Source organism: Diorhabda carinulata, chromosome X (genome assembly GCF_026250575.1).
Source record: "Diorhabda carinulata isolate Delta chromosome X, icDioCari1.1, whole genome shotgun sequence".
Taxonomy (NCBI): domain Eukaryota; kingdom Metazoa; phylum Arthropoda; class Insecta; order Coleoptera; family Chrysomelidae; genus Diorhabda; species Diorhabda carinulata.
In genome coordinates this window covers 20,300,159-20,323,956 of record NC_079472.1, presented here as the reverse complement: position 1 = coordinate 20,323,956, position 23,798 = coordinate 20,300,159, and the positions used below count along the sequence as shown (strand labels likewise).

The window sequence follows — 23,798 nt, the reverse complement described above, 5'->3', positions numbered from 1 at the left end:
TCCGGCCTGCAAAACTTCTTGAATTATTACACCGCTCTTATTTGAAGCTTAAGCCGCACGTTGCAAAAGGTTTCGCGCGCGCACGTTATGAGGTTTTTCAGCCAATTTTTTCGTTCGGGAAAACCGACTGGCATTTTCACATCCGACCTGTGCTGACCTAAAGAAGTGGCGTTTGGTGATGTACTAAGTTGGGGCCGCCAGTTTACAAGCTGAAATGGCGCGCACCTTATCGACCTTGTTTTTTGTAGCCAACTCATCGTATATTTGGATTCAATTTTTCCCCTCACAAGAATTTCGCCGTAAATCTGAATTAACAATAATCCGACGGTTGCAAGAACCGGATTAAATGCTGGATCTTATAAGAGTTCATCGAAGATTGTGTCATGGAGTAAGAAAACCACTTTTCATTTAACTGAATCTGAATATTTCTTCAATAAAACCTTATACAATGATTTCGAAGTAAAATAAATATTTATAATTCCATCATACAAACAAAAAAAATTTCCGCTCAAATCGACCTCATTTTACGACGGTTAATTTTCCTTTGTCTCATTTTTCATGTTTATATAAATACATTTTTTATCAGTAACAATAAGTCTAATAAAATTTCCATCTTTTGGCAGGGTTAGAAGCTATTTACACCCTTCTATTCGATCTTTCGCTTTCGGTTAATTCGTCTGGCTCTATTCGACAACTTTCATAGATCTTACCTAACGACCTGAGCGCGAACGATTTCCAAATGCCAATATTGAAACGATTAAACTAACACTGTGCTTTTCGCACATTAAAGGTCAATTTATAAACTTTTGCGCACGCGCCCACATTGGCGCCCATGTCCGCGTTCAGCATAAATTAAACAGAATACGTGTGATTTACAAACACAAACGCCCGCGCTCCCGTTCCGAAAGAAATGCCAACAAGAGCATCTGCGCGTGCGTGAACGTAAGAGCTTATAAATTCAACTTAACTGTATATTCCTCTCCTATTTTACATATTTTCTTAGCCACTACGACTGTTTTGAACTTCTGTTACGAATAATGTCTAAGCAATACCAATCATACTTTATACTCAATACTATTTACATATTATAAAAACGTATTTAGTCGACAATAAAGAAAGAGAGAATGCTTAAAAGAACTGAAAGCAAAGATACTTTTCATAGAATTAAAGGCTAGTGTTGAAGTGTTGATAATTTACGACATGTGTAAATTGAGGCACAGCAATTTTCAGATATGAAAACCGACATTACTGCAATCTGTTAACTAATTGGTTGTTATTTCTCCTATTATGATAAATAATTTATGTTGATAATATTTCACTTTCTTTTCGTTATTACTCTTTACTTTCACAATTATCTTGTTGAAATGCAGCAAATTGAAATAGATAAGTACATAATATCATAAATTTTTGAAGGTTTCCATTGATTCACAATGTATTTAACGAGTTTTTTCAGCTCTCTGAATTACATTGAAATGTTTCTCAACCTAATATTATTTCATCCACCTCTAATATTCAAATTTCTATAGAATATGATATTAGACACTTCTATTTAACGGAAACTGTTATCTAATATCCAGTTCCAAGTAGTGAGCTAGTAACATTCAAATGGTAATTGGAAATTACAAAATGGGAATATTAGACTGTAAGCCATTAAGTCCGCTATATAATCACAAACTTACAGTCCAATTTATATCCGCAGAAAGATTTTGTAAGCAAATAGAGAACAGATGGTGGACAAAGTAATTTCTTGTTGTGTTTAGTTATTCCAACCAATTCAAAAGTGTATTCAATTTTAATAGTTTTTCTGGGAAATTGCTGTGATAAATGACCTTGAATTAATATACCTCCATGCTGAAATATACTTTTAGAAATCCTATTCAGATACATTAGTTAGAGTTCATTTTCCGTATCTTTTAGTAAATCAACTCAACGGAAATTCTTTTCTATAAAAATGGTCAGTGTTAATCTGATTTCGTCAATTCTTGAAAAACTTTAGGCGACTATTTTGTATTCGTAACCATTTTAGAATGGAAAGTTAGATACTAAACATCACAAATTGGTAAAAAGTTTAAGGAGAAGTTTTTACAATTACAGAGGATGGATCCTTCAAACATATAACGAAATACCACTAATTGAGACCAAAGTATGTAGTCAAGATATATATTTTTCTCAATATTATTGAAGATAGTGATTAGTACAAGTTAATATTTCACATAAACAAAGTACTTTCATCAACGTATCTAGACGAACAAATGAAATATACACATTATCTTCACATCAGCCACCAGCTGCAGGCTTCAAGTATAATAAATAGTTTTCGATAATTGTTACATTAAAAACTTTTTTTTATTTTGATTGCCATATATAACTACAGTAAACAAAATGAAAAACTGTATTAATACACAGAAAGAAATAATTGAAGATATTCTAAAAACAACAAAGTTGATAACACAATGAAGAGGTTCTTAGGATTCAGAGCCATTATACAACCAACGTAGTCAACCGTCTCAGATTTCCCGGGACAGTACCGATTTTCATTCGTTTTTCCCGTGTCCAAACACGGATTGTCCCGGATTTGATAGTATTAGTGGAGAAAGCCGGAATACAATGACAAGAGATTGTCAAATAAGTATCAACTAAATAATTGTCATTAATCCCAGCCCTGGACAAGATTCCAAAATTTTAATCTGATCTGTATCGTATTTTCAATGAAAGGCGATTGTCCAAATGATTGAAACAACTACCGCGCCTAGAAGATTTGGACCAAGATCAACCAGAAACATTTGATTACTCGAAACCACTCTATATATTTATTTATTGATAATACATGCGCCATAATAGAAACATCAAATAGACTGCTTCAAAAAATGAAACAACTATGAAATTTTTCTGAAGTCATCAAGCGTTCAACTTAGTAATGGGTCAGCGCTAAAAACCATTGAGTCCTGCAGACTGAGTATCCTTCCTTCTAACGCATATGTCGACATGGAATAATTTTATATTAATTTCAAATGGACGAAGTCCAGTAATTACTGCAGCGTGAATTTGATACGAGCCCAATTTCTCATAACTTTAAATTCAGAATTTATTTTTTATCTAATTTTAAACAAAATAAGGGCTTAATAAATGCTGCACGTAGCCAAAAAATATATCAATCGAAAAAGTAGAGACTGATGAAGATTGAAGAACATACTGCACTTCATCCAATTTTTGGTTAATTTGTTTATAAAATCTTATTTATTGATTTAGTGACCCGGATTTGGTAAAACATGAACGTAGCCTACGTGTTATGGATTGCTGTACACGTTCAAAGATTTGAGGTGTATTTCTTAAGATGTCACATGCTATTTGAAAACGATTCTTCAAATCGTTGATATCAACTATAGGTGTCTTGTAGACTAATGCCTTTTTTTTAATTTCACCCCTGTATAATATAACAGGAATATTGAAAAAACACTCGTAGTAATTCCTTTGTGAGTACATGAAAATTTTAGAATTTCAAATTTCTAGCATTACTGAAATTTTAGAAAAAAAATCAAAACTTAATTTTAGTCACCACTTTTTAAGGGTAATATCTCAAAAACGAGTTAGATGAATTTTGTCGCATTAATTCAGAATCACCCTGTACGTAAACCTACATTATTCAATTATTTTGATGGAATAGAATATAGAAATGCATCGTTAGTCTGATTCATATTTATTAACAGAAAAGCTTTTGATTCTAAATAGATATGGATATATTTTTCATCGATTTCTACTTTGGAAATGGGAAGTAGCGTGAAAAAGATGGAACATATTCGTGATAACGAGTTTATTTCTGAAAAAATGAACTTAAGAAGCTCAGAAAGTAACTTTAGATTTATTACATTCTAAGTTAAAACACGACTTCAAAAAAGTGTTCGATGATTGGATAAAAAAAGAGAACATATTTCTATGATATAATTGAAAAAAAAAATATTTATGTTGTAACAGAAATTGACATTACTCAGAAATACTCCATAATAAAGTTTTGGAAAGTAGCAAATGTCACGGTTGGGTGGTTATAACATCGCATAAAGCTATGTTAAGAGTTTTTTTTTTAAATTAATCGGCGGAATAGTATAGAAAACGAGCCAAGCAAGTTACAGTCATGGTTGAAGTGAGTTTTTTTCCGCAAAATAGCAAAGCGGCAACGATGAGTATACTTCATATTTGGTTGATAAATATAATAAACTGACCAGATAATTTCTCAAATCATACGAATATTTGTAGAAGTAGATCATAGTTCATCATTTCTATGAAATTCACTGCTAATGATACTTATATTGATTCGTTTTATTACTGTTTCTTTGATATAGACTATGATGGTTGTTAAAAAGTTGGGGTACCACATTTGCTCACTTTGGACCAAATTTGCATGCGAATAAACATTTCCTAGGCCCTATTGATGCAATTCAACATCTGATTTTTTTGCGTCAGTCTATTGCTCTATATTAAATCTGGATCCATCTCCACTCCTGAAATGGAAAAAAGTCAAAACAGAAAGTGTCAATCTGCTCCAAAAAAGCCAATGTAGTTCCATCAGCTGGAAAATGATGACGACTGTTTTTTGAAATCAACTATCTTCAAAAAGGTGGAATAATAGCAGGAGGGTATTATGCATCATTGCTTGATAAGTTAAAGGGAGAAATTGTAAACAGCAACTGAATTTGAAAAGGGACCACCCACTGTCTTTACCAGATCTGACCCCCGGTAACTTTGTTCTAATCTCAAAATCTTACTTGAAAGGGAGAGATTTTCATTAGACAAGGATTTTAGTGCTTCGCTGAAGTATACATTTAAAAGGAGATTATTTTGAAAAATAAAAATGTTTATTGCAAAAAATGTCTTATTCTTTTGTTAGGTTAGAAATTTTTTAGATAATCCTCGTATTCGAAAACCTTCGTATTCTCTTCAAATCTTAGTTGTTTTCATAAGTAAAATTAAAACTGTTATCCACTTTCTTTCGTCGTTAAAAATATCTGTATAGTATAACTAAATCTTTGTCTATGATGTGGAAATTTCATTTTCTATTTAGTGAATCAATCGAGGCTGTTAACGTTCTGGAAATAAAGTCCGTGCTCTAAGAAAGTTGTTAACCACCTTTTCAAATAGACGAAAATCCCTTCAAGGTTGTAAGGGAGAATAGTTAGTCTAAAACTTCCTTTAAATGGACAAAGTTACGAAACTTTTGCTATTAATTTTGACTCTCCTATTTTGTATGAACACTTTTGGTATCAAAGAATTATAGGTAACTATAATAATAAATATACCTCCTAAAGACTGATGGAAAATAGGGAAAAAGATTTTGGAAACCTAGTTCACACCTCTTATTTCATCATATAATATACTCTCAATCAATAAAAAAGTATTTTCCAAATAATTTCTACTAATCCGGAAAAGGCACTCAAAATTACCATCCTAATAATTTTTTGTGGGATATTGATTCCGTATAGAAATACGCAGGTGTTTATTTTCCCCAAATTAATATCTGGTGATACAAATTCTGAGGTATCTTTTGCTTCCAAGAAATAGTGTAGTCGAAAGGCGCAGTTATACTCCAGTGGAAAGTTTCCGCGAGATAAAGATACAGGGATTGTCTGATACGGTTCCGACCTAAGAGAGAAGCAAAGTTTTTTCTCATAATCATTTTTTGTTTATGAAAATGGTCTCGTTTTGAGACTATACACTTTTACTATGATATTAGTTGTCTTTCTATGACCATATCGGATGGAAGTCTCTCCTGCAAGGGAAACTTTTACGCAAGGAAACAATATAAAGTCACTGTGTGCTAAATCTGGAGAATCTAGTCAGTAGCCAACAAAATAGAAGACTAATTTATGAATCTAAACCATAGCAATCATCGGAGAGTGACAAGGTGCGTTGTTTTTATAAAAAAGCACACATTCAAATGCGGTCGACTTTTCTTTTTGAAGATATTAGATGAACAGCCATGACTATCCAAAAAAGGGTCGCAATTACTTTTCCGGCCGATGAAACCGTCTTTGTCTTTTTCGAAGCAGATTCGTCTTTGTAAATTTACTTTCTTGACTGTTTCATCCCGGTGGATCTAGGTTTCATATACAATTATGAATCGGCGCAAAAAATCTGACTCAGTTCTCATAAACCACGTCAATAACACCCGCATAGATAGCATATGCATGCATAATTCTTTTGGCAATTCTGAACGCTCGTCGCGTCTTCAAACAAGCTAATACGACGAAAAATTGAATTTAGCTGCTTCAAATTTCACAGTTTCATATGATAGTGCAGTTTCGTACACATGTTTAACTCCTTCTCAATTCACATAGGCATTTTGTTTTTCAAAAAATATTAAACTTTTATTCAGAAAGACCTTCACAACATCTCATACAAGTTCTAAATATACTGACATCTTCAGGTTCTCCTCTGCAGCCCATGTAAATTGTATGATATTGCTATTTACTGTTAGTGACGTCTGTAATGAACAATAATGTTGTTCCCCACATTTCCTCTACTAGAACTTGATTTTTCTTATTTATATCTTCATATTCACTTAATATTGTAACGTTTCTCGTATTTATTTACCCCCTTTCTATATTCGTGGAGTGAATCAATACACAGTTTCTCACATTCTTAATTTATGCACCACACTATACAATACACTTAACTAAACTACTACACTACACTAATTTATAACTTATAATCATCACTTAATCAATGTCTGCGATTACTAACTGCATTTACACAAATCGTAAAACGAAGCTCTAGAACATACGAAACAAAAGAAATAAATAAATAGACTTTTCTAGAAATTATTTAGAAGAAATACTGTAAATAAACTACTTGCTATGAAAAATTGTTTACACTCGAACATCAAACAAATGCCACAGGGCCGTACTACGGACCTATTTCGCGAACGTTTTCGTAACAGTATTTTGACCACACTTGTATCATAACTATCTCATTTTAAATTTATATTAGTATAGAAGATTGTTAAATATTTTGTCCGTATTACTTGATTCACAAGGACACTAATGTAAATAAAGTGACACACTGCGTTTCTTTTTAAATTTAAAATAATTCATTATATAATCACTCACTTAATCCTGAAATCTTTCTACTTTTACAGGTGTGAAACACAATTTACTTCTTCGAAAGAATTCTTTAGTATCTCTTATTTTTTTTATATTTTCATCACCGCTGATTTATGTTACTATTCGTTCTTTCCATCCAGTTTCAATTTTTCCCTGATTGTGTTAGATAGATATTAGCTATGTTTATAGCATAAACAATAATAAATTTATAAAATACAATAATTGAGAATTCTTCATGACATGTGAATCAATTCGATCTTATTCTTCGTATTAGGCGTAGTCGCCTGTTTTATCTTCGACATCCTTGCCTCCTATCCTCCTTCAAAGTTGTCGCTCCACCTTTTTCTGGGTCGGCGGCTACTCCTTCGGCTCAATGGGTATTTATCATGCACTATCTTGACCAGTCTATTGTTGTCCATACGACTTATGTGCTCATTCCATTCTTTCTTTCTCGATAGAACCCATTCGTTGACGTCATCTTCTGATGTTCTCGCATCTTTTCCTGTCTAGTAGCGATTTTCCGGTTATCCTGCGTAGCACTTTCATCTCTGCTGTTTCCATCATTCTTTTTGCTTTCACCGTTTCTGGCCGTGTCTCTGCGGTGTAGGTCATTATGGGTCTAAATATGTATATTCTCGATTTGACCTCTAATTCGATATGTTTATTTTGCCATATGGTTTCGTTCAAACATGCTGCTATTCTTAAGTCTTTGGTTGTCTATAGAAAAGTATGTAGAAATTTCATTGCATTAGGATTAAAAATTTGTATTTTGTTCCAGGTAACTTTCGTTGATATTCAATCTCCGTCGTTCACTAAACAAAAACGAAACTGCGAATTTTGGATTCGTGGTACCAATCGAGGAGTAGTGGAAAGCCCGTTACATTCTATACCAGCTAATACAACATGCCTTTATCATCTTCAAGGTCTCGATGCTACGATTTCTCCTTCACCTTCACCATCTCACAGGACGCGTTATCCAGATTGGAGGCATGTTGGTATGATTTTACCGCCCCCTAGATATCGAGTTTGGTTAAGTGTATTGAAGTTTCATGTTGCGAGTGTTTGGGATCCAAAAAAACCCGATCAGATATGTAGGAGTTACTTGAACGTATGGGATGGGCAGCTTTGGACGCCATCTAATTGCGATGGTTTGTACTGGTAAGCACAACTTCCTATAAAGTACAAAAAGAAAAAGAAAAATACTCTATTGTCAAAAAATTGTTCACATTTTGCAGACAAGAGCTTGTAAATAACTATAAAACAAACACACAGATAGCTTAATAGATATACAAATAAAATGAAATCTAGCTATGAAGTTTTCACTTCTAAAATATACATTGTGGAACTTTTTATATTCATTGACACAACAAAACAGTCAATGATGTAAATAAACCAGATAATGGAATCTAATATACTACAATGCTTCCATTTGTGATGATTTTTGTCAAAAATCAATTCTATTCTAACAAAATACAGAAAAAACGATGTTATAGATTCAATTTCAATCGGCAAATGATTGTGTATTTTTTCCGCATTGTACAGTATTGAGCCTTTAACTAGTTCTGAACGTGGAGTAGGTAGATAAAGATCGTGCTCTGCAATGACCTTTCTAAAATAGGAGAAGCGTGCTTACGGATTATGAAATTCCAAAATACGAATAATTATAAGTCAATATCGAAGATAGGACTCAAAAAGGCCATATTAAGCTTTATAAATTCTTGGAAACTACTCTTAGCACAAAATAGGCAGGACTTAATTTTGTGATAAAGCGAATATATGACCCATTTCAAAGAATTGTTTACAACATATCCTTAGAATTTTACAGATTCAACGACGACATATAGTTCAGTACAAAAAGTTGCAACTTATTTTTATATGACTTGAATTAAGTTTCAAAAATGTTACGTCACAAAAGATTAGGAACGCACCATGTGAGTATCGTTAAGGCTGCTCCAAGAGAAACTAATATCGTCCGCAAAGAGACTTAACAGAAGAAACAATATAGGGCCTGATACTGAACCTTGAGGCACTCCATATTTTATTGGCTTGCATTACAAACTGACTTAATACTTAGTACTTATTACCTCAAAATACTGGGTTTTTATAAAGTTTGAACGCCACTGACGTTGAAGTAATACTGATGAAATATGATGAAGATACTATAGCCTTTAAAAAACTATATTTCTATATCATGATGAGATATGCAATAAAATGTGTATGTTTTTATGATACACTGAATAAAAATCAACGAAAAATCCTCATGATACGATACATGAAACTTTTATTTCCGGTGACAGTAAAAGAATCCTTCCGGTTTGGAAGAACTGTTTGATACTACATTTTACGAAGAGAAACAAGTATTAATAATTGAGTAAAACATAAAGATTATCTAGTAGATCAAGAAGATGAACCTCATGAATACTTAATTATTTGAAATAGAAGGTTCGGCGAATACTTTTATAGAAAAAGAAATTAAAGCCGTCGTTTTAACTTCAACATAACATGAAATAAGAAAAAACTACTGATTTAGTAACTATAAAATTTTTACATTCTTTTTTTTGCTTTGCTTCGTGATTTTTTTGTTTGTGAGTGAATATTGAACTACTTATGAGTATAGACGTTTTCAAAGTTAAAATTGACGTATTATCCTTTCTCTAATTTTTTATTTTGATTAAAATAGCTCACTTAGTCACATTTGATAGTGCGTTGAAATGAATAATATGATTTTTAATTGAAAATGAATATTCTTAGGTTGATATGAACCTTTTCCAGGATTAATCTTACTTTCTTTTCGACTAAATTCAATTCATTTCATCTTGACGACGATGCAATGAAACTTCTTCATGGCTAACAGTCAAAAACTCAGTATTTGTTGTCAATACAAAATAGGAGCGCTTGTAAACTCAAAACTAAAGGTACTGTTACCTTCAAGGTATTTTGGGTAAATGGTAGATGGTTTATTACAACTATAAGTAATTGATAGAGGAGACATGACATTTTATTGGTTCTAAAGTTTCGTATTCAATTTGGATATATATATATATATATATATATATATATATAACTCTGGCAACTAACACCTAATATCAAGAAGAGCGTCATAATTATCAACATCATTGTGACTGAGAAATAAGATTTACCTTTATGGCATTGGCTTTCATCAATTTTGAGAATAACACACTCCAAGTTTCTGTTACGACGTCATCTAATTTTATCTGTGGAAAAATGTAGATGATATAATGCAAAATTCTAGCTATTCTGAGTTAAACAGAATGTATGCTCTATAAATGAGTCCAATTTTGCACTATTTTAAGTTATTCTACTTTAAAGGTATATTAAACGTCCGATTCTAGCGAGTGTGAAGATATGGTTTAATTATTTTATTATTATTATTATTTTAATCAGCGTGAATTACTTCCTAAAAGTGAGGTTGTGTTTCAATTACAAATGTCCAGTATCTAATATCCTGGTCTGATAGCAACGGGATTTGATACCAACTTTGTTTGCAATTTTTTTTAAGCGAATTAGGCGATGAAGTTATTATACCCACACTGAACAGTTATACAAGACCAACTATGGCGGATGTTTCAGACACGATAATTCAGAATGATATTGCGACAGGTATAAATAAATAAATAACTCTAATTAAACAGTGTATTCAGCGAACAATTAATTTTAGGTTTATCCAAATCTAGTAAGTGAAGTGTAAATAAAAATAATTGAAATACTAATTGAAACAATGGCGACGAAATTGCGGTAAAGCATATATTTCTTCATCGGGGAGACTCGTATCTCAAAAACATTCCAAACATCGCAAGAAAATCAGAGCAAGATATTTTTTGATTATTTTTGAAAACTAGCTGACTATTCCCCTCAAAATGTTTTTATAGAGGGTTGGTATCAGCAAAAAGAGTCGCAAGAAAACAAATTAGAAGTGGCACAGGCGCAGCAAAGCAAACGTTTTTCAAGTACAGCTTCCGAATAGAAAATTATACCATATTAGTATGCAAGAAGTATTTTTTACATACATTACAAATTAGTATTGGTAGATTATATCGCTGTATTTCGAAAGATGAAGTATGTTCAGTAATAGATTCGCGGGGAATGAATCCAAGAAAGAAAGTGGATGATTCGAAAATTATTAAACATATCAATTCTATTCCCGCCTATCAGAGTCATTATACCAGTAAAGATAACCCTGGTAAGAAATATTTGAATGAGGTATTAACTATCAGCAAAATGTATGAGTTATACAAAGAAAAATATGTCTCAGAAAATGAGATTCCTTACAAAAAAAAATTTAACTACCATATTTTTAACGCAAAGTTTAATTTAAGTTTTAAACTGCCATCTAAAGATACTTGTCCTTTATGCGACAACCTTAAAATGAAAATTGATGTTAAAGAAAATGAAGAAACAAAAAAGAAACTTGAAATAGATAAAGAAATACATCTTGCAGAAGCTGGTCAAGCCCGCAATGCTCTGAAATCTGACCAAAAAAAGGCCTCAGACCTCAACTTTTATGTACTTTCTTCAAAAACGCTAAACCTAAACTTGCCATGTCTGTAGCCTATTACAACAAAAATTTATATGTTTACAACCTTGGGGTACATTCATTCAAATAGGAACTGGATTCATGTACATGTATAATGAGACAGAAGGAGGTCGTGGATCTCAGGATGTCGCAACGTCTGTGTTGAAACACTTGAAATAATTTGCAGCAAATCATAACCACATTATATCGTATTCTGATTCATGCACAAGTCAGAACAGGAATATAAAGATGTCCCTTTCTTTGCTTCAGTTGGTACAAGATTCACAATGGCCAAGGACACTAAAGACCTTAAATTTTTAGTGTCAGGTCATTCGTTTTTGCCGAACGACGCAGACTTCGGCGTAATTGAAAAGTTTAGCCGCAAATGCCCCCATATTTTTTCTGTACAAGACTGGATGAAGATAGCAAGAGAAGCAAAGAACAAAGAACCAAGATTTAGGGTTATTGAAATGAAAAAGGAAGTATTTAAATCAACTAAAAACTTGGAAGCAGGAATATAAAATAGAAAGAAAACTGTAACTGGACATGACTTTTCATGGTTGAAGGGAACACTAGACAAAGCGAAGGCGATAAATCCCAGGCTGACGAAGAAAAACATACCGATGAACCTGTTTATGTTTAAAATGCAACAGTTTCAGTCATAAAATGGTTCAAGTCCCAAAAATTATAAATAATCGTTTTTAGAAATTACCCCAGTTGTATTTGAAGTTATTTTAGTTTATATCTGTAAAATATAAAGTATAATAAAGTATTTCCCACATTTTTCATTCTGGGCTTGTTGTGTTTTAATTAATAAACCTAAAAAATGGCATTAGGTGCGTGAATATTGGTTATATCAAGAAGTAACTACATTCATTTTTGTTAAACTGAAAAATTTAAAGATTTTCAATAATCATGTATAGGAAAATTTACTTAAAAAAAGCTTCCTTTGATCAGTTCTCTTATTATAAAAAAGACTATAGTACTGAGAAACTGTATCTATATATTTTCTAGAATCTGACTTCTTCTCGCGATAATGATATGGTTTTGAATCGATTCGCTAAAAGTGAGACTCAAATTTTTGAATTGCTTTATTAATATTCGTAGCAATTTTCAATGTAATGAAACCAAAATATTTTTATAACAGTACATCAGTCTATACTGAACTCCAATTAAGTTCCTTTGGCTGCACTGTGGCTAAATGTGAGTAGCTGTTTCAAGAGATTGGAATTTTGTTAACCGGACGGGGTCTTAACAGTCGCATTCGTCAAAAGTTTAAAAAATTCTCCTCGTCTACTCCCTCTCAAGCACTCTTGCCAAATTTCGAATTTTAATTCGAAATTTCTGCAAACTTATTTGTTATTCCGTCCAATTATTTTTCATTGAGATATATTTCATTTATTGTGAAAATACACATTTTTTTCTCTTATTATCAATCGTTATCTACTTATTTTCAAGTTCAAGTATAAGAGACAAATCGAAAAACCGTCAAAGTTCCGCTCTCCAATCATCTTCCAGTACAAGTAACAAGAAAAACGTCACTATGTTGGCCCGTTATTGCAGAGAGCACGTACCGAGAAGCTGCGACCATTCTCTTCTGGGAAATTTGACAAGATTTCCCAGACCATGTACGTTGGCTGAAAGTTTCCTGACATCCGGGGACAGTCTCACCCTTGAACTGAGGGTAGCCGATTCAACCGCCTTAAAGTGAGTATTATAAATTATCCGTTAGTATGAGCATGATATTATATTGAATATATTTATTATAAGGATCGTAGTTCATGATCCAAATTTCATACAAAAGTTTATCACATCTTCGTTAAAACTCATTACATTCACTGTGTTTCGTTTTATGTTTGCTCTATTGATGTAGGTACATCTCAAATCGTTCTCTAATTTGAAACACTTCGGCTGTATGTGCGTTCTTAGCATCTTCATAAAGTACATCTTCAAATGATTCTTTTTTCTGAATCAAATTTGGAATTTGGAAACTATTAGGGCTAGCCCTAACATTGCCTGATTGTTCAGAAACTGATCCGGATGACGTTCACTAGTCTTGGAAAACTGCTCGAGTTAATCGGATCGTGGTCATATGATCGGATCCTTTCTACCCTGGTTTGTCACTGGATAAACGTGATCAGTTGACGGGTTCGAAGCTAGACATAAAGATGTTTCATTACCAAGAGACACGAGCAATAATTGATTGAACCAAACACTATAATTTCTGTAGTGTCTAATAGCTTTCAAGACCGCTTCCCTATCGAATAGAATGTGAATGTGCTTTCTAAGAAATTTTCATTCGAACACTTTTGATCACATCTATTTTTTGCTAGCAACAAATAGTGTATATCGAAAATTTGAGTTTTGGTCCATAGAGATGCATTTCGAGTATGGAAAAAATATTTATTAACCCCTAATTGACGGTCTTTGAATAGAATGTCTGTCTCCATAATGTTATGAATTTGGTCCGATGGTTTGTCACTACTGTGCTTTATCCTTAGGTGACCTGTCAACTTTTCTGACTTTTCAATTTCTATGTCTGTACCTAAATGCTTCTTTTTTCACTATAAGGTGGAAGAGAAGTGGATTTGTAGGGCTGCAGTGGGGCATGTTGACATGGTCTCCATGATACCCTAAACATATATGGCGTACTTCATCACTAAGTTTGTTCAAATTTAATTCTAAAAATTGGTTTCCAAATGATATTTTATCGTTCTCATTTTTTTTCATATTGATCATTCTCTACCCCACTGCAGCTGTTTATTTCCTTAAATATGTAGAGCTCCCGTGTACAAATTCTCCTCAAAATTGAAGAAATGACTAATTAAATATCATATAATTAATATAAATCATCAAATTCTGTTGACCTCTCTGAGATTTAAATAGTTATAAGTAAATGCTATGAAATATTTATAGAAAAGTCTCGCTTCTATCTGTGTAATAGCCTGGAGTCTGGGTTATTGCTCTGAAATATATAACTATAAAATAATAGGAATCTTCGGAGTATTGACCTAAAACTTGTAGGATACTAACCATTCTTGTACGATATGTCAGGAATTACATTATCCCGTAGGGAATTTCAGAATTACTGATCGGCATTGGTTTTCCTGGACGTTCAGAGAAAATAGTTTACGTGTTTGTCTTCTGAATGTACAATAGCTTCGATAGGCAAGGAGAAGAGCATAACGGAAGGAATATAATTGTAAATTATAAGGACATAAACCTCTCTGAATTTGTCAAATGTAAAAAATTAGTTCAATTGAAATAGATAACTACTTATAATGATGAAATCCTCGGAAAGAACAATATGTTCCAAATAAACACAAAAACTTGATTGGCGATGCATTAAAAGAGATTTTTTTGTTACCAATTTTACATTTATAGAAATTAGTTAGAAGCTAATATCTTGAATTGGTTACTAAAACCGAAACCTTTGTTGTAAATTCAATAAATATTGCAAACTCAGAGTCCGCGAACCATTAATTTTAATTACAGAAGGAGACATGAGTAATAGAGGAACTGCGTGATGCTATTTTAAAGAAATATTGTAGTCAATGACAAATAATTTGTCTGCATTGAAAAGTCGTAAAGATAAATTAAGTGAACAAGCTAGAAAAGTAATAAACTCTGATATTTGTTTCATTTCAATATCTGCTTATCCAGCTTTTGTTTTGAACAGCATACGTACACTATTAAGTTTTAATATTAAGTTATTCAGTAAAAGAAACGAATACAAGTCGTTTATCAACCGTAGCGCCAATCTATAAAGTTATCACATCTCCAAAATCAGAAAATCCCTTTTGTTTTGCTAAATGGCATGGTCAAGTTTAGCTAAAATTTCATGGTTAATCACGTAGAACAAATTTAATAGAAAACATCAATATATTTAAACCTTAACCAGACTATTTAGATCGTTTCCTGCTATTCAATGCCTTATATTTTCTAACATTATAATAAGGAAAATTGTCAATTATTGCAACAGACTTTATGATATTCTAGAAGAATGCTGTGGTTTATATATCGACTGGTCTAAGTAGAACGAAGAAAATCTCTCGCTCTGCTATTTTTCTGTCATGAAGATTAGGTTTGACCTCTTTATCTCTATTTTTTATTGTCTCCTTCCATATATCTCGATCTTCAATGATACGTGAATGATTTGGTCTGCAACTGCAAATATTCAATGCATATTGACTTAATTTTTCCTGTACCGCAGTCCAGGGAACTCTGAACAATCTCCCTCCCAAACATTTCAAATGAATCATTATTCTTGCGATGAAGATAGCTTGAAACCAATGTTACTGAGAAACAGAATTCACATTTTCTTGAAGTGCCGATAGTTACTGTGAATATTCTTTTGGTATCAACTGACATCTGACATTTTACAAATAAAAATAAAAATTTCACTGTGGAAAATAACGAAAATTATCTCTCAAATGATACAATACAGCCTTCTGGTCTATGTGCGCTACTATTCTTGACATTCCACTGTCATAACTATGAACTAGGACTGTGAACTACGATATCTAATTGTCAGACTAGCGATGAATATTCAACACATTTGAAAATATATCTGTCAGAATATCACTACAGCAAGAAAAACAATTCTAGGTGTTTCATCATGTACATTTCAATACTAAAACTTTAATAGTAAATTTTCCTAGAGTTTATTCCATTATAAAAGCTAGAACTCGTAGGATTATATTACCATCTATTCACCACCATAAAATTTGATTTAATGTCCTTCCTGCCTCGAAATATAAAGGCAGAAATAATTTTCAAGAAAAAAATTAACACAGGATAGCCATCTCTAATTGAAAATGTCTCATGTTAGCTATTAATTCTTGTTAATTAAAATTTCAATGAATATTTTTTTCAATCTATAGTACGTCTCCGGTCTTTGGGGTCCTCTCTCATTAGTTTTAGAACTTTTGGCGAAGCCAACGTACAAATTTAACGAGACAATAACAATTTTGAAAAATCGCTACCGAAAATAAGTCTCAAAAAGTCTCAAATTCCAGACCGGTTACGTTCAAGGCCCTCTACGAATTCGTTGACCTGCATCTAGACGGAGAGCCTTACGGGGACGGGCCGTGTTCAAGAAAGTTTGGAGACATTTCCACGCGGTCTGGAATGTCGGGCAGTCTAGGGAGAGGGTTCGGAGAAGAAACTCAGCATTTCAAATCGCCTCGAGATATTTTTCTATACGGTAGAGGAGGAGCTAAAAACATCAGGTAAATCTTTAATTATTCTATGTCAAATTTATGTGTTTAGAAATATAAGGACTCTGTCCATGTAAACTACATGGACAGAGTTCTCACATGTAGTTTTTTGAGAATTGACGGAAAAAATTTGGTTGTATTGAATCAAAATTGTAAACTTATCTCAAATGAGAACATCTATAACTGTTAATATGCTTGGAAAGGCTATTAATTGTGCTTTTTTTATTTTAAACATTTTTATGCAGATTATAAACTTCTGTTGCGTTATAGGATAAATTAGTTGGAGATATGTTCGAGGTATGTCTATTAAATAACGAGATTGTTTACGAAAAAGGGTTTTATTATAAAAATTATTCTACATTCAAATGATCCCCTTCAATATACCCCCTTATCTCCGCCACACACCTTCCCATACGTTTTTTCCATTGGTCGAAGTAGTGCTGGAAGTCTTATTTAGTGAGGGCTCTGCCGTTTTTTGCTTTACAGCTTCGACAATCTGCACGCACAATTTGGTTGATTTTGGTCACTGTTTCCGGAGATGAAATAGTCATAGGGCAACCTTGGCGCTGATCATCTTCGGTGCTGTCTTGGCCCTCAATAAAGCGCTTACACCACTCAAAAACATACGTAAGAGATAGAGAATTGTCCCCATAAGCCTCTTGCCATAATTTATAACTCTCAATCGGAGTTTTTTTTCAATTTAACGAGAAATTTGAGATTGATACGTTGCTCGACGCGAGAAAAAAACACGTTCGTTTCAAACCGCTACTGCACAAATAGTATAAAAGTGACGTGTTTCGGGACATGCATAGACACGATATCTAGATACCCAACGCACTATTCGTTTTTTACCCTACCCTTATGAGCGCCCTCTAGGCGCGCAGTCTCGTTATTTAATAGCCAGACCTCGTACTACTATTTTACCCTTTAACTTATTCTCCATTAAAAACTATGTTTTTAATTTTATCCCTTCCACGTGATGACATTCATAATTAATATACTATTCTACTTCCACTAGCGAAATAGGACATGAACTGTGAAGCCGGTTCGGTTCGATCATATTAATAGAATCTAAAATTTGGTGGATACATCAGGTACAAATTTCCAAGAACGGCAAATATTTTATAAATTATTCACTCTTTGTGTGCCCGTCTTTATAGAAGCAATTTATTGGAAGGCCCTCTTTACTATCATTCTAGAATGGAATTATAGAGAAATTAGTTTTGTATAAATAAGCGCTTGTTTATCAGCGAGTAAGTTAATAAATAATTCAATACAAGTAAACGGTGTGTTTAAATAAATTAATATGTTAAAGATTAGATAAATGATCAATAATAAGGCTTAGGGCGTAGTTAGATGTCGATTCCTAAAACAAAGGTACATTGACAGAATAACAAACTCAAGATCTATATTTATTGCCTTTTTGGGGATTGTTTTGTAAATCTTGTGATTTCAATATTTCAAGCCAAAGTTGTAATAATAAAATTATCAGTTGAAAATTGTGTCCAATTTTTGATTTTTCAATACAATGGAAAAAAAATTGAAAAAACAGGAAACTATGAAAATCGTGGGATAAAGTTATAACAGTATAATAGTCCTAATCAAACTAAGCTTACAAATTTGCTAAAAAAATATGTCAAGAGTTTCTAAAAAAGTATTATGTATCATTAATATCAACAAAAACTTTAATATTTCGAGGATCTTGCGAGATTAGAGATTATCATCAATGTGACACAATTGATGTTTGTTACACGATATACAGGGTGTTTCAAAACTTTCACATGCGATTATATCACTGCATTAAGTGAAAAAAATCGATTAATAATCATCAAACAGTCACATGTCTATAACGCATAGATCAATCGCAAATTAACAATAACGTTTAGCGAATCAAAGCTTGTGAAACGTTTAAGTTCCTCCCTATCGAGCGGTCGAGATAGCTATAAAAGTATTTATCTGCTGCCGCATTTTTGAACTTTGCGTTATAGACATGTGATTGTTTGGTGATTTTTAATCGATTTTTTTCGCTTAATGCAGTGATATAACTCACATGCGAACGTTTTGAAACACCCGATATACTAGAAATACCAAGAAAGGACCAAACCAAATTCTGTACGAATTTCAAAATATTTGCCACTATTCTTGGAATTCTGAAATAATTCGAAAACTATTGCATTAATATATGAAATATCAATTTTTTTTCACAATAGATATAGGTATTATGTGTGTCACTAACACAAACATTTGTTACTTTTGCAGTGGCGATTAACGAATTGCGTTTATCTCCTCATTACAATCAGGCTTTGGTTTAATGTCGAAATATCAATATGTTGTTTTCATTTAATTCGATTATTGGTTGTTTGAGGTATCATTTTCATTAGAATCAACCGGCGTTTTGAAATTCAGTTAGATAGATCCGTTACATAAACATGAGATAGATGTAGCTACCTAACCGCATACCTATCTCAAAGTATAATTTTCACAGGAATTTAATTTTCATCATTTTATCGGGTTAGTTGGCTTTAAATTTAATAATAATCCCTAGTGGAATATTTGGTTTGAAATAAACCCTTATTTGAAATGGCGAGGGTTGATTAAATATTTTATGCTTTAATTATATAACGTAATTTCCCGAAGATGTTTGATACAAGGGAATTAATCGAAAAATAATTTTTTTTCACAATAATTTAGCTGCCTAACATTGATTTAGAAATAAAAATTCCATTTTTAGCTTTTGTCCAGGAGCAGTCTATGCTGCCGTGTGCAATCATAGGATAAAACAGTGTTGTTCTGTAATTTGAGCCGTTGAATCCAAATATGCCCGGCGTTTTTGCGAAAAACTAGTACGTTTTGTTCTTCCGGAACAAATATATCGGGATCGAGACCAAATCTCGAATCTACAAGGCTGTCATCCAGGCTATATTAACATACACAGCGAAAACCAGGGCATCGAACATAAAGAGAATATTAGAAACTAACGAAATGAAAATAGTGCGCAGTATCGCTGGAAAAGCACTTTTTGACATTAGAAGCGAGGACATTAAAAAAACATATAATATTGACAACGTAACCGAATTGATATTAGGAAAAATTAGAGAATGGAACAAACACATATATCGAATGAATGACGACCGAATAGTCAAAATAGTTAGAGATAAATCGCACTTAGGGCGCCAAAGCGTTGGAAGACCCCGCAAGAGATGGAGCGCCAACCTCTCTAAACGGATACGAAGTAAAACACAAGCTTTTTGCTTATAAAAAAGAAAGAAGAAGAAGATTTAGAAAAAAACTTACCAGTTTTTCGCTACATATTTGAATTCAGCGGCTCAAAATACATAGGAATACTACTGTTTTATCCTTGGCTTTATGATTGCACACTGTAGCATTTACCGCCCCCGGACTACTAGTACTTATTAGGAACGTATATCTTAACAAACATTTTTCTAGTTGCGTCTACCGTTTCGAAGTAAAAAAAGACGAACGCATCAAAATAACAATAACCGAGATGATAGTAAAGAACCGCCGATGTGAAACAGTTATCAGCAGAGATACTAATCAATTAGAATGTTTCGGGAATACATCAGCCACCCTCAGATTCTACGAAGTACCATGGAACGACGTACCGGGTGTTCCGAAAGACTGTCTGTGCGCTGTGGATAAAAGTAGACTCATTCCGTTTACATATTTTTCAACGTCGAATGTGGTAGAATTACGATTCAACGTAATGGGAATGAATGCGTCAGATGATTTCGATACGCTTTTATTCGAAGGACATTGGAAATATATAAAAACTCCCGGATGTAGGAAAAACTTGAGATATAGAGGAGCCAGCGGAGAGATTGCTTTTCATTATCCTACGTCCTTCGATGGGGTAAGTAGTGAAAATTTCGTATAAAAAAATGCATCCTAGTGACATTCTAGTGACAGAATAAAAAATGTTTCAATAAGGAAAGTGATATTTACATCGAAAACTTCGAATTTACGACTCAAAAACTAATATATATAATACGTAGAAATAAAAAATATAAATTTGAATGAAAATATCTCTCAATTGCTAAATTGATATATTAACCTTTCAAAAAAATTAGATGTTTAACTGTCACTTGAAAATGGATGTTTTACATTTTCAGGTTGAAGAATATCAATTTATGATTGAAATCTGTCTTCCTTTTTCGGGATTTTCAATCAATTACATTGCCACGTATGGATATTGTTTCATCTTCCAGAAATAAAATTGTGTAGTCTGTTCGTAGATTTCAAAAAGGCAATTGATTCAATCAACTATGAAGTCCTTTAAAATAAACTATTTTTGTCACAACTGACACGGAAAACTGGGTTGCCAGACACCTTACAAAAATTCTTACCAAATATGGGCTCCTAATTTTAATTTTTTTGTTTTATTTTTTTCTCAGTTCATTAGAAAAAAATTCATACTCTATCATTAATTGATTGTACAAAAAATTTCTCTAAAAAATTTTGTAGAAAATTTGATGCTCTACAAAAAAGTATCTGATATGTTTTCCGGAAACCTCGCCATTTAAATGATATTGAAGATTTAAGTTTGATTATTTCAAGTCAAATGTCGTTTTTGTATCATTTGAGTTTTATTCTCAAATTATTTGAAACTTTTTTTTATCCTTGGGAAAATTTCTTCTGTTTCCCTTGTGAATTAGCGCCACCTACATTTTTCTTAATTGTTATGTTGTTTTTTATTTGTCTACATTTTCTACAACTTATGATTTCGTATATGTGATAAAACAATTAATTAATCAATTTATGCTTTAGTAGGATAATTTCTGAAATTATTAGGATATTTAAGCAACAAGGTAACGTGCCGGAGGAAAATAAAGGATTTCTGCAAGGAGACACTTCTAGCCCTCTCTTATACTCTCTCTTTACCTCGGACCTGTATACAAATTTAAGTAGTACCAATATGAGGGTTGTTTGAAAAGTAGATGTTTTTTCACTTAATTATTTTTGTTTTTTCAACATAGTTATTACACTTTTACCAGCGATGATCTTATCTTTATTACGGTTTTGCTCTTATTTTTTATAACGGCTGTTTATCATATATGCTTTTTTTTATAAAATTGTTGGAATATAGAGATTTTTTCTTAAAAAAATAAAGTTACTGGTCTATTTTCACGACTATAACACAGGTTCAATAATTTGAAGCCGTTACGTGAAGCTACATTATACATTGAAGTTTAATTGTTCAGGACGCACTTATAATCTGTTTAGAAGGTATTTGAAGCACCAGAAATGTCATAGGCGTAACATTATTCGGACAAAAGGGGTTATTGTTGAACATAATAAAAATATAAGATTCCATTTTTATTATTTACAACCACAAACTTTCAAATTTTGAATCCCAATGAAAGTAACATCCAAGCAAAGATAAGGCAAAGTACATTTTTTTAATCTACAAAAGGAAGAAATTGAACATTTTGAGATCCCGTTTGAATTAGGACTTTCAAAACAAAGGATGACCGCAGGCAGCTACTAATTTCATCGATACAGCAAATTTTCCCCTGTATTTTTCAAAATGGAACTATTTTCGTGGAATAAATATGCTGAGTACTTAAAAACAACATACCCAAGTTTCATTTTTCTTAAAGCAAAATCGTGTTAGCAGCAACAATAGTCATGGATACTTTTGCTTATCAGGGATAAACATTAAATTGCATCATCAAAGACACTGCTAGGTCTGGTGGTTTTTTTTTGAACGGTTTCTTTTCTGAGTCCCCAAAGAGCATGTGAGAAGTCTAATTTTAAACAGTTGACTGAAACACACACCATTCGACATTAGTTTCATATATAGACTTGATTTCACCGAAACTATTGACAAATGTGATTCACAGGAAGCTGGAAAAGTTTGTTTATAGATACGAAGGTTGCTCGAGCTGTACGACTCCTTCAGTGAATTCAATGGAACATTTTGGAACACTATTTAAGAGAGACACTGCACGAGTACCCATCCACAAATACTTAGATACATATTAAAACAGAGGCGTCCTGTCAATTGTTTGCTGTCAGCGCCAGAAACAGTGGCGGGTAAATAGTAATATAGATTGAATGTTGACATAACTTAACATAACAACACAATACGCACGCTTCTGTCTTCTAAACTCTTCTTAACTCCCATTCAAAAATGACCAAAAAGTTCTTTAGATGTTTAATTGTTTCCATTTTTATTATTTTGCAAATACGGGGGATTGAGTTTGGATAGCAGAATATTTTTCAGTCCTTACTTCAAATCTATTCTTACCGTTCAGTATTTCGTTGTTTGAGAATATTTAGTGTTTGACTAGTTTGAAAAATAAACTAATAAACTACTGAATGAATAAGCACAAAATTTGACAGTTGCCGTTAAAATATTATACTTCACGTCAAAACTGAAGAAAAATTAACATAAGTTCGAATATTTGTTTAAGTAGCATATTTAAAATTCTTTTTCAATTTTATAATTGAAAATCAACTTAAGATTCAATTACAGATATACGAGTATTAAAATCTATTCATTGTGATAAAAAAATGTAAGCGAACATAACAAACTTTCATATCAAAAGAGTGTCAGTTGTGATGGAGATTGTTACTAAAAGTTTCTGAAAAGATTTTCTATTTACGTTTGTCGTTCGATGTTCAATCATGGTGAATTATCAGTGAGTGCTTTCAATCACAAATATAAAAGCGAGAAAAAGGAGAATAAATGAAAATATCGATAAAAATATCAGAAACTCTCAACTTCATCAAGAAAATAAAACGACAAGGCTCCAATATTCTGCCGGAAATATGGCATTTCGAACAATTGTGGAAGAGATTGTATATAAACAGAGATTTATAAAATAGTTTTCAAGCTTCTTGATATGATATATGTGTCAAGTTAAAGCCTAATAGATATTTTGCATCATTTCTATTTCACATGTCTATGAACTGGCCTGTTGCGGAACC

General features: G+C 32.5%; 1 protein-coding gene across 1 annotated transcript in view; it reads left to right on the top strand.

Moving 5' to 3' along the window:
• Positions 1-23,798, top strand: part of LOC130901829 (uncharacterized) — a 109,790-nt gene that overhangs the window by 72,162 nt on the left and 13,830 nt on the right. Inside the window, exons 7-10 of the mRNA XM_057813451.1 lie at positions 7,873-8,252; positions 13,087-13,335; positions 16,647-16,859; positions 20,295-20,718. Coding sequence (XP_057669434.1) covers positions 7,873-8,252; positions 13,087-13,335; positions 16,647-16,859; positions 20,295-20,718 — 1,266 coding nt within the window. The remainder of the gene's footprint in view (positions 1-7,872; positions 8,253-13,086; positions 13,336-16,646; positions 16,860-20,294; positions 20,719-23,798) is intronic.